We start from the raw sequence: 12,983 nt of genomic DNA, 5'->3' as shown, positions 1-12,983 counted from the left end.
CCTTTTTTCCTCTCTCTAACCTACTGAGGTTACGTTTAAAAAACCTTGGTTAACATAGAGATTCTGGGAACATCAGTAGGTGGTGGGAAATTAAGTATATTCTGGTAATCCGAACAATTGAACATATGCGGTGGTACTTAATGAATATGATGTCAGTTCAGTTGTCATCTGAGACATTCTCATCAATGATAAGATGACATAAACTCTACAGTGGAAAGTCTACACATCAGAGTTATCGGATTCACATGGAATTGTTGTTCAATTTAAATGTTTGAATATGAAATTATTTGTGATGGGATGAAATGTGATTTTAGCTTCTAAAATGTGAGATGTGGGTTCTCATAAGTTAGGGCTGCTCACTCAGTGGCCCACCTCTGTGAAGGGACATGGGCTATAAAACTTTTCAAAAACGCCCTCTTCTCCCTTCCTATATAAAGCCTTGATGACAACAGAACTTCCTGTTCCGAAGATGTGGGGACGACGGTCCTATGTCAGAATGGTTCAGATAATAAATACAGAACGAAGCCAACATCAGCGTGAACTTTGGTTGCGAATGGTATGAACTTTGAACTCTTATTCACTACAGAAGTGATACCTCCTAGCCATTGAGTTAGCAACAGCAGATGCAACGAGGGTTAGGAAGGAACAGACAGAGTATCCCGTCTATCACCCAATGACGTTACTACAACGTAAGCAATTGACAACCAGAGACATTCTTCAAAGGACAAAGGACTCGGTTTGGCAACACGGCCTTCCATCTACCACCAACCTACTGAAGCGCAGCTCAGAGTAAATATTTATTGCATTTTCCATCTCCAAATGAGCGGTAATTTAGAATGCACAAGATACTGTATTTATGATAGCACAGCTTTTCCCCTTTGTTCCTCAGTCTCCTGCTCTTTCACTCAACCCAGCCCCTTTTCCAAGCTGTCATATCTGTTCCGCCCGCTTGGGACGTTTTCCTTTGTGACGTAATTTGTAATCAAGTTATGATTAATTGTGTGTATGTGAATTCTGTGTGATTAGTTAGGTATTTAGTAAATAAATAATTAAACCCAATTATGTATTGCTGATTCAACTTGTTAGCCAGGATTCTTGCAGATAACCAAGAATTTACAAGACTGAAGTAAGATGACGATTGATATTGACTGCCATTGATGTAAAATATTACTAGGTCTTTAAGAGTTTATTCGGAAGATAACAGCTCTATAAATGTTATTTTGTGATGCCCGACTCTCCAGTTAATTACATTTAAATGATTAGCTCAATCAGATGATATTAATTACGGATAAATCATTTTATAGAATAGCATGTTTTATCAATTAATCCGGCATAGCCAAAGACACGACACTAGCTACACGCTTTCTCCTTCAAACAGAGCAACATTCGCCTAGGCCACACTGTAAAACATTTCCTGTAAAATGTACAGTAACTTATTGGCAGCAATTGTCCAGTAAGTTACTGTAATTTATTTTACAGTACAGCTACTATAATCAATTTTACAGTAATCAATTTTACAGTAACCTGTTTTTTTTACAGTAAATTACCGGATTTACCCATGCAGCGACATATTACTCAGTGTTCTTTGCACATTTTCATTTTCACATTTACAAAAACATTTTGGTCATTTAGTGGGTGCTCTTGTCCCTAGCAATTTAGAGTTTGTGCATACATTATTATTATCCATTAATGAAAATGTTGTAGTTAAGGATACATTGGTCTTCAAATTAAGATGGTTTAAGATATATCTCTGATTATGTCTGGATTGTGCCAATACAATACTGAGATGTTGACGGTAACTTGTTGCCAGAGCAATGAAACACAGTACAATACACAACATTAAACAGTAAGATAGGTATTTCTACAGTATTTTACTATAATTCCAAGATATTATAGCAAGCAGGTTGGCTGTATTAATTTGCATATTACAGAATATTAATGAATACTAGGTGTTTTATATCACTTGTATTTCTAGAGGTCTAAACAAAGGTTTCCAAACTGGCCATGATTGCAGGGAAGAACAGAGAGAATGGACATGAGCATGCCGGGAGATGAGTTTAGATTGGTCTGCCATGTAGCATGCTTCTGTTTGTAATGTGAGCTGCTCAGAATGTGTTGACAGTCATTTCTACCGCGTTGTTTTTGAAAGATACAACGTTAACCACTGAGAACTACAAAAGTTTGGCACATTTCTCAACAACATCTGAATTTAGCAAGTGCTATCGAAAGATAAATTGTGAAAAGTGATGGGCTACTTTCTGCACATGCCACAGTCAGTGTGAACCAGAGTGACTTGACACAACGCTGGCCAAACAAGATGCTACAGACAAAACAGAGTTAAATGGTTCCAGTCTGCCGTGAAGCGTTTATCTATGTTTAAGAGTCTAGCTACATTTTCAGACATAAGTTTCTAATTTAGTCAGAAAGTTGTTTTTATTGCAAGTTAACATAACATTTTCTAGCTCTGAGTCTCTACTTTTTTCCTATTTAAAAAACACCACTTAAATTTGTCCTACACAAGACCAAATCGAGGCAGTCGGTCACAAGTAAAAGGTTTAAGACCTGCTACCACTCTGATCTGTTTCATATATACATACAATGACTTGTCAGGGAACTACTGCCACATATCACTTACATTGGTACACGACTCTCACTAATGGGTGAAACAAATATAGCCACTTACACGGCACGCCTTAAAATATGTTAATTAGTCAGCGATTCTTTCTCCTCCCACAATATTTCTCCACAATGCACCACATCCACAGGATGCTGCAGCAAAAAAATATATATATACACAGCACTTTATTGTTCAATTGTTAAAAAATAAAATCAGCAATTGCTAATAGTGAATATTTAACTGTATATTACACTATGCCAACTGATATATGGTGTTTTCTATCACTTGCACTTTAAGCCTTAACAAAGGCTTTTAAACTGACAGTGACTACAGGGAAAAACAGATCAAAGGGATCTGGCTAGAATTAGAATTGATTGTAATGCTATGTTAGAAGACCAGAGCAGATTTAGGAAGTAGCCAGAGTGAGACTTAAACCTGCAGCCCTGTGTCTATGAGTCCAACACCTTCACACGTAGAGGTCTGAACCTCTTGACGAGAGTAGTACGTTTTGAGAGGGTAGTAAGTTTTAAGTTCCTCGGCGTACACATCACAGCCAAACTGAATTGGTCCACCCACACAGACAGCATCGTGAAGAAGGCGCAGCAGCGCCTCTTCAACCTCAGGAGGCTGAAGAAATTCGGCTTGTCACCAAAAACACTCACAAACTTCTACAGATGCACAATCGAGAGCGGCAACTGCTCCACCCACAACCGTAAAGCTCTCCAGAGGGTAGTGAGGTCTGCACAACGCATCACCGGGGGCAAACTACCTGCCCTCCTGGACACCTACACCGCCCGATGTCACTGGAAGGCCATAAAGATCATCAAGGACAACAACCACCCGAGCCACTGCCTGTTCACCCCGCTATCATCCAGAAGGCGAGGTCAGTACAGGTGCATCAAAGCTGGGACCGAGAGACTGAAAAACAGCTTCTACTGTATCTCAAGGCCATCAGACTGTTAAACAGCCACCACTAACATTGAGTGGTTTCTGCCAACACACTAACTCAACTCCAGCCACTTTAATAATGGGAATTGATGGAAATTGATGTAAAATATATCACTAGCCACTTTAAACAATGCTACTTAATATAATGTAATACATGTATCACTAGCCACTTTAAACTATGCCACTTTGTTTACATACCCTACCTTACTCCTCTCATATGTATATACTGTACTCGATACCATCTACTGCATCTTGCCTATGCCATTCTGTACCATCACTCATTCATATATCTTTATGTACATATTCTTTATCCCTTTACACTTGTGTGTAGAAGGTAGTAGTTGTGGAATTGTTAGGTTAGATTACTCGTTGGTTATTACTGCATTGTCGGAACTAGAAGCACAAGCATTTCGCTACACTCGCATTAACATCTGCTAACCATGTGTGTGTGACAAATACATTTGATTTGATTTGATTTGGTATCCAGTATGGTTGTGAAACCTTGGCCACTGTTTCTATCTCTGGCTGATCTCATTATGTAACCCTGAAGAAGGCCCTGTGTGCTAAAATGTTAGTGATACCCAATAACTCATTGGGAGTGTGCAACCTTCTTTATGTTTTCACAAGTTTACTTTTCTGTTATTTAGCACCTTTCTAACTATTTGTGTGTTGTCAAATTTTTTGCTTTTTATTAGATTGTCCACATTAGAGAACTAATCTTGAAAATGGTCTTGAACTCTTTGAAATAGGACTTGGGCACAAAAAATATGCTGGTTTCTAGAACACGTGAATCAAATGAAAAAGGGAAATTCAATTATAGAGGACCAAAAATATGTGTCACCAAGGCTGCCTAGAACATTATATTGGAAAATGGATGCTCTTGACATCTGTTGAACTCCTTGGAATTGGCCTTATGCACAAAAAGAGGAGAGATTTATAGCGAAGGAGGATCAGAGGCATAGTAATGCTGCTGAATAATTGTAGTTACAACTAACTACTCTATGCCTTTGAAATACGAGGCAAGAATCAACATGTTGTCAACGCTGTAAGTCAGAGGGGTTGGTATGGACACACACGTGCCTGAGCTGAGAACCATTCATATAAAACACATCCAGTAGTAAATTGTTTTCTGACATGGATTCACCCGTTCATTCTCCCCTCGTTTGGACAGGAACAAATAGTTCAACTAAACGTCCTAAAGTATTCTTAATGTAGCCCAACATATTTCATTTAGCTTTTATCGTTTTCAATTTCATGCATTATGAACCCCCCCAGACAGTCTTCTTCACTCCTCTACTTAATCCCTAAAACTAATCCGTGTGCCTATAGTGTCAGTCAGAATCACTGTTACACTGTTACTCTGAGCTTGTTTTCTACAGTGGTTTGGGCCTAGGATTTTTACTCTTGTTAAATGCACACAATGTCACATTGTGAAGAACACAAATGAAAGGTAACAAAATGGAATCTTACTCTACCAGGGAAAAGAGAGAGAGTGTGAGAGAGAGAGAAAGAAAGAAAATGTGAGTCGGGAGACACAGCGTTCTCCCTGGTAGAGAGAGATAAGGGAACTCTCAGCTTGAACTAACAAAGAAACTTCTCTTACCAGACTGACTGACTGACTGACTGACAGACAGACGAGTATATTGGGCAAACAACAAGACGCCCACGACAAAAGCAGGACAAGAAGACAAACTAAGGAAAAGTAAAACAATTTTAAAGGCCCCTGGTTCCCCCTGATCCATCCCCTGATCCATCAGGTGTTCTTCATAAGGGTTGTGTATCTGCACCACTGATAGTAGTTCCAGGCTAGGAGATAGAACTATACCAAAGCTGCCTGGAACAAGCCTGGAACAATATATTGGAAGATTACATTTGTGAGAACTCCTGTTTTTATTTAATAGTCTGGGAACATCAAACCAGTAACTGATATACCTGTATTTCTAAATAAGTTTTTTTTTTTTTTTTTTTACCCCCAACACCTTCCATTTCCATGTACGGATATAGAGATGGGATATTAGAGAGCATCACTGCTTAACATTAACTATACATGCCATGGGGCAGGGAGCATAAACTTATACATGCCATGGGGCAGGGAGCATAAACTTATACATGCCATGGGGCAGGGAGCATAAACTTATACATGTCATGGGGCAGGGAGCATAAACTTATACATGCCATGGGGCAGGGAGCATAAACTTATACATGCCATGGGGCAGGGAGCATAAACGTATACATGTCATGGGGCAGGGAGCATAAACTTATACATGTCATGGGGCAGGGAGCATAAACCTATACATGTCATGGGGCAGGGAGCATAAACTTATACATGTCATGGGGCAGGGAGCATAAACCTATACATGTCATGGGGCAGGGAGCATAAACTTATACATGCCATGGGGCAGGGAGCATAAACTTATACATGTCATGGGGCATGGAGCATAAACCTATACATGCCATGGGGCAGGGAGCATAAACTTATACATGTCATGGGGCAGGGAGCATAAACTTATACATGCCATGGGGCAGGGAGCATAAACTTATACATGTCATGGGGCAGGGAGCATAAACTTATACATGTCATGGGGCAGGGAGCATAAACTTATACATGCCATGGGGCAGGGAGCATAAACTTATACATGCCATGGGGCAGGGAGCATAAACTTATACATGTCATGGGGCAGGGAGCATAAACGTATACATGCTATGGGGCAGGGAGCATAAACTTATACATGTCATGGGGCAGGGAGCATAAACTTATACATGTCATGGGGCAGGGAGCATAAACTTGAAGGTCACAGTGTTCTGATGTAATATACAACATGCCATGAATCTACTTCAACTCCATGGTGGGCTTCTTTTCTGCCTGCCGGGCTTCTTTCCTTTTCTACCCTGGGTAGAAACATCCTGGCTTTACCTTTAATACAGTAGACTAGACTAGAACCAAACTGAATAGACCCGGATAGAATAGAATCAAATAAAACTGTACAGGACCTACCCTAATCAAGTAGAGTAGTGTATTGTAGTGTTGAGTAAACTAGTGTAGAGTAAAGTAGGGTAGAAGAGAATAGGTCTCACCTGGACTGGCATGGCCCACAGGTTGGGACAGAGGAAGAAGAACCACATGAGCTGGTTGGTATCTATGGCCACCAGGTTACAAATCTGTCCTACGGTCAGTTCTCCCATGGACATGTTGGAGGTGCACAGCCGCATGATCTTATTGTAGATCTTAGTCTGGAAGGAGAACACAGCCAGACGCATCATAGGGAAACCAATCAATGAACTTGTGTTTTTATGGTTACCAGAGGACATAGCCTTAACTATAACTCACCTAAAATATGATGTCGCTTGGCAACATTCATTCTTAGTTCCCTCTGCTACACGTGTATAATAACCCCAACATAGGAAACCATGTGTGACCCTACCCTTTATGAGTTACACTTAGCTGCAATAGACAAGCACACTGCACAATATAGAGGTATTGACACTGCAGATGCTTTTCTAGCGCTGTTGCTAAGTAATAGAGAATAAGAATAAACGTAAGGGATCAATGTGTGATGTATGTGAAAGTCTACAGAGATCACACTGTAGAGGTCCACATTTTTTGCTATGTGGTCCCTACTGTCTATCAGCCTACAGTACAGTACCTGTATAGCCCCTCGTAAATTAATGCCGGTCTCAATAGCCACATAATACGAGGCCTGGAGGAAGGTTCTCTGCAGGATGAGGGCGAAGAACAGCAGCACGGCTAGCACGTAGGCATTCGCCAAGAACTCTTGAGAGGAGATAAAGTAGACCCCCAGCAGCTTTATCTGAAAGCACAGCGAGAGAAACCCAGTACGGCCAGTCAGTATCCTACTCACACAGACAGGGGGAAGATCTCAATTGCAGTGGTGGAAAGTACATGGTGGAAAGTAAAAAACATTTTAAAGTACTACTTAAGTAGTTTAAGGGGGTATCTGTACTTTACTATTTATCTTTTTGACTACTTTTACTTCACCATGTTCGTAATGAAAATAATGTACTTTTTACTCCATACATTTTCCCTGACACCCAAAAGTACTCTGACATGACATTTTGAATGCTTAGCAGGACAGGAAAATGGTCCAATTCCCATCCTTGATTTGTAAATGCTTAGTTTGTAAATGATGTCTGCGTGTTGGAGTGTGCCCCTGGCTATCCGTAAATAACCCCCCCAAAAAACGTCTGGTTTGTTTAATAAGCAATTTGAAATTATTTGTACTTTTACTTTTGATACCTAAGTATATTTAAAACCAAATACTTTTAGACTTTTACTTAAGTAGTATTTGTTTGGGTGACTTTAACTTGAATAATGTTCTACTATTAAGGAATCTTTACTTTACTCAAGTATGAGAATCGGGTACTTTTCCCACCACTGGTCAATTATATACTCCTTGCGTCCTTCTCAAAACCCATTGGAGGAGAAGGTATGAGGGGCGGTACCTCTGGCTTTCTCATCCAATGGGTTTTGAGAAGGAGATGAGGAGAAAGGATACAAGGAGTACGCAGTTGCGATCTTCCCAGAAGCTACCAGCAGGGAGGGTAAGGGAAAGAACAGCCACTCCAGTATGGTGAGTCTGACTGTGATTGTTATGAAATGGCAGGGTAAAAAAAATCTACAACAGAGATCTACTACTAATATCCAACCACATCTGTTTACAATGATCAAGCATCAAAGAGAATATGTACATTAGAGTAGGGAAATGCTTTGATTTTCTATAAGGAAATTACTGAACCATTCCTAATCCACTGAGGAGAATAACTCCCAGAAATTCCTTAAGATGATCAATCAACAGTCCACTTAAAGTCGTCTGAGTGATCTGAGTCATCTGTTGTATCTTATCTAATTACACACCATAACACTCTGGCCAGCTGTTCTTGGAACACACACTCTCTCTCTCTCTGCACTGTAATGATGATGGATGTCATTCAGTTCTACCAGTGAATCACACCAAGACTGGGGTCATTCCCATAACAAAGCCACTGTCTTAAGGAAGAGCAATACACCAACAGAGGTCATCCTTCAGGTGTGAAACCCTGACCTCTGATTATGCCGTAAAGGGTCTCAGGCGAGAGAGATATCTTCTCTCCTATCTCTAAGGAGCCATTCGTACTGGAACAAGACATGTAATAAATGCATCATTCTATTAGGGCTATAAATCATTTAGTAGGTACCTCTCTCTCTCTCGTTCTCAATTCAATTCAAGGTCTTTATTGGCATGGGAAACATATGTTTACATTGCCAAAGCAAGTGAAGTAGATAATAAACAAAAGTGAAATATACAATAAAAATGTACGGTAAACATAACACTCACAGAAGTTCCTAAAGAATAAAGACATTTCAAATGTCACATGATGTTCATATACAGTGTTGTAACGATGTGAAAAAAAGAAAAGTACAAAAGGGAAAATAAATAAACAGAAATATGGGTTGTATTTACAGTGGTGTTTGTTCTCCACTGGTTGCTGCTGTGATGGCACACGGTGGTATTTCACCCAGTAGATATGGGAGTTTATCAAAATTGGGTTTGTTTTCAAGTTCTTTGTGGGTCTGTGTAATCTGAGGGAAATGTGTGTCTCTAATATTGTCATACATTTGGCAGGAGGTTGGGAAGTGCAGCTCAGTTTCCACCACATTTAGTGGGCAGTGTGCACATAGCCTGTCTTCTCTTGAAAGCCATGTCTGCCTACGGCGGCCTTTCTCAATAGCAAAGCTATACTCACTGAGTCTGTACATAGTCAAAGAGTTCCTTAATTTTGGGTCAGTTACAGTGGTCAGGTATTCTGCCACTGTGTACTTTCTGTTTAGGGCCAAATAGCATTCTAGTTTGCTCAGTTTTTTTGTTAATTCTTTCCAATGTGTCAAGTAAATAGATTTGAGTTTTCTCATGATTTGGTTGGGTGTAATTGTGTTGTTGTCCTGGGGCTCTGTGGGGTCTATGAACAGAGCCCCAGGACCAGCTTGCTTAAGGGACTCTTCTCCATATTTCTGTAAGTGATGTCTTTCTTATGGAAGGTTTGGAAATCGCTTCGTTTTAGGTGGTTGTAGAATTTAACCACTCATTTCTGGATTTTGATAATTAGCGGGTATCGGCCTAATTCTGCTCTGCATGCATTATTTGGTGTTTTATGTTGTACACAGAGGATTTCTACCTGTCTCTTTCCCCCCCCCTTCTCCCACTCCCTCTCTCTCGCACACACTTTTTACAGTGTTATAATGAAATACAGCTGACTCCTGTCCCGAGTGCATGTCAAATAAAATACTTTCTTTGAATGCACTCCCATGCATTCTTTCGAGTGCTCAGAACATCTGGGTGCTCCATTCCACGCATTCACAATAAGCAAATATTATTGTCTTTATTTAACTAGGCAAGTCAGTTAAGAACAAATTCTTATTTTCAATTACAACCCAGGAAAGGTGGGTTAACTGCCTTGTTCAGGGGCAGAATGACAGATTTTTACCTTGTCAGCTCAGGGATTCGATCTTGCAACCTTTCGGTTACTAGTCCAATGTTCTAACTTCTAGGCTACCTGCTGCCCCTATTGCCATGTTCCATGACAATGCATTTATCAGTTGACTACACAGCCTTTTCTTGTCTGTCTAATGGCGATATTTTTAGCTTGATATCTCTCTTTAATCTTTCATCTCTTCCGGGGGCGACTATTTTAGTCTACCCTTAACCCTTACTGCTTAACTAACTCAGTGACATTCAACAAAATCCTCAAATACCTTTTCTACAGGAGAGAGCATACTCCTGGAGGAGATAATATTACACTTTGCAACTCTGTGACTTTCAAACCAATAACTGAGAATCTATCATTACAGCAGGAGAGGGGATCTGACTGGGGTCAGTACAGGAGATCTGAAAGATTGACAGATGCGCTGACAGATCCTGCTCCTAGTGGATTGTGAGAGGAGTCAGAGAGACAAACAGACAAACAGACAGCAGCAGACCAGTCATTAGGCTCAAGGATTTCACCTTTGAGGACAGTTATGCTTGGAGGAGGACAGTAAATGTAATTTCAGAATGGAGACCTGGGCTCGTATCCACAAAGCATCTCAGAGTAGACAATGGGTCATAAGTTATGAGAATAGAGACATTTTACTCCTACTCTTATTTCTAAAATATAAAAGCTATACATGAAGCCTCATTCATTATAAGAGTCACACTGTAACGATTCTCGTCCTCGTCTGATGAGGAATATGAAGGATCGGACCAAAATGCAGCGTGGTACGTGTCCATGTTACCTTTATTAATCTGAACACAAAATAACAAAGGTGGAACAACGAAAAAACGAAACAGTCCTATCACGTGACAAAACACAAAACAGGAAACAACTACCCACAAACACAGGTGGGAACAGGCTACCTGAGTGTGGTTCTCAATCAGAGACAACGATAGACAGCTGCCTCTGATTGGGAACCATACCAGGCCAAACACAGAAATACAAAACATAGAACAAAAACATAGAATGCCCACCCCAACTCACGCCCTGACCAAACCAAAAATAGAGACCTAAAAAAAGGAACTAAGGTCAGAACGTGACACACACCTAGTCGGCAGATATTTAGGACACCTCATGAGCAGTCCTAACCAGTTAAGAGTTACCAGCAGGTGTTTTGATAATAGAAAAAGGCAGTGAGTCAGTGCTTCCTCCACCACAGACAGGACATTTCTTTGGAGTTGTTAACATAATGTTTTGATATTTTTATATGATCAACCCATAAATAATCTAGACCTACATGCAACATTATATCTTGCACTTAAGACAATGATTTCACATGAGGCCTTATTCACATGATATGTCTAATACATCTAACCACTAGGCTAATAAATAATCATGAGGCCTTATTCACACGATATGCCTAAATACTTCTAACCACTAGGCTAATAAATAATCACATAAAAAAAACAAGTTATGTTATTTCAAGTTATCCATTTGGAGCAAAACATCATGTTGTTAAAAAATGTCTAAATTAGGCATGCCTATAAGTGGAAGGCATCTAGGGTAAAAATTGTGTCAAAATTATAGACCTTTCAAACGTATGCAAGGTTGTATTCAACCTTGCATACATACGAGGACGGCTCATAGTAATGCCTGGAATGGAGTCAACGGAATGGTATCAAACATGTGGTTGATACCAATCTATTGACTCCATTCCAGGCATTACTACGAGCCATCCTCCCCTCAGCAGCCGTCTACTGGTGTACGTATAATGTCTTCTCACCGGGGGCTGTATGGTGCGGTTGTCCTTGCTGATGTGATGGACGATGCCAGAGATACAGAGGGGCCCAGCGAAGCCCAGAAGGTCAGCCAGGAAGCGGAAGGTGATGCTGATGATGAGGGGCCGTCCAAACGCCTGGCGTAGGGCCCTCCAAATCCACTTAGGGCCCTGCGGCATAGAGCCCAGAGGCCTCTGCAAGAGGAAGGACATCATGGTTGTATCAGGAAAAACAGTGAAAAGTCAAATGTCCATGTACAGTCCTACCCAAGTTCCAATTATTCCCCGTGTTTTTTTTTTACACAAGCAAAACAAGGCCATTCATCAGTCATTCAGGAACATGAAAAGATAATTAGCTGGAACAAAAACCTGCATACCCAATGTGATCAGGAGCCAGTGAGAATCACACCTACAGAAAAGGAACCTCCGTGGAACCTGGAATTCAGTGTTTAATGGCATTCAGTGTTGAATGGAATTCAGTGTTGAATAGGATTCGGTGTTTAATAGGATTAAGTGTTTAATGGTATTCAGTGTTGAATGGAATTTACTGTTTAATATACAGTGAATTCCATATATATATATATATATATATATATATATATATATATATATATATATATATATATATATATATATATATATATATATATATATATATATATATATTCAGTGTTTAATGGCATTCAGTGTTGAATGGAATTCGGTGTTGAATAGGATTCAGTGTTTAATAGGATTAAGTGTTTAATGGTATTCAGTGTTGAATGGAATCCAGTACTGAATGGAATTCAGTGTTGAATAGGATTCAGTGTTTAATAGGATTAAGTGTTTAATGGTATTCAGTGTTTAAATGAGGGGAGAAAGAGAAGTGCGTAGTTCTCATGCTTTTTCAATCAGTGGTTCCTTAGTAATGATTTACCATCTCCTGACTTCAGTCTTAATGACTCAGGCTACTGTGACATCGGCATATCACACAATGGGACTTCACAGAAGAAGTTCGCTCAGATCTGACAATACACCAGCATTCAGGCATTCAGGTGTTTGTGTGCAGTCAAATAGTTGATCTGATCTGATCTCAAAAGGTTGAAACCCTCCATGTACGCTGCATGAAGGCCAAACATTTTGAAAGTTGAAATATTGATTGTAGTCAAACCCCTCTGACAATGCGTTGTGTGATGT

General features: G+C 40.0%; 1 protein-coding gene across 1 annotated transcript in view; it reads right to left on the bottom strand.

Annotated features, from left to right (window-relative positions):
• The window catches only part of LOC110522733 (ATP-binding cassette sub-family C member 8-like), a 130,762-nt gene that overhangs the window by 82,446 nt on the left and 35,333 nt on the right, over positions 1-12,983 (bottom strand). Inside the window, exons 6-8 of the mRNA XM_036969077.2 lie at positions 11,814-12,002; positions 7,210-7,374; positions 6,641-6,796 (exon numbers count right to left, since the gene is read on the bottom strand). Coding sequence (XP_036824972.2) covers positions 6,641-6,796; positions 7,210-7,374; positions 11,814-12,002 — 510 coding nt within the window. The remainder of the gene's footprint in view (positions 1-6,640; positions 6,797-7,209; positions 7,375-11,813; positions 12,003-12,983) is intronic.

This window comes from Oncorhynchus mykiss, chromosome 4 (genome assembly GCF_057628025.1).
Source record: "Oncorhynchus mykiss isolate SJ-2025 chromosome 4, ASM5762802v1, whole genome shotgun sequence".
In the NCBI taxonomy this organism is placed as follows: domain Eukaryota; kingdom Metazoa; phylum Chordata; class Actinopteri; order Salmoniformes; family Salmonidae; genus Oncorhynchus; species Oncorhynchus mykiss.
This window is presented reverse-complemented; position numbering and strand designations above follow the sequence as displayed.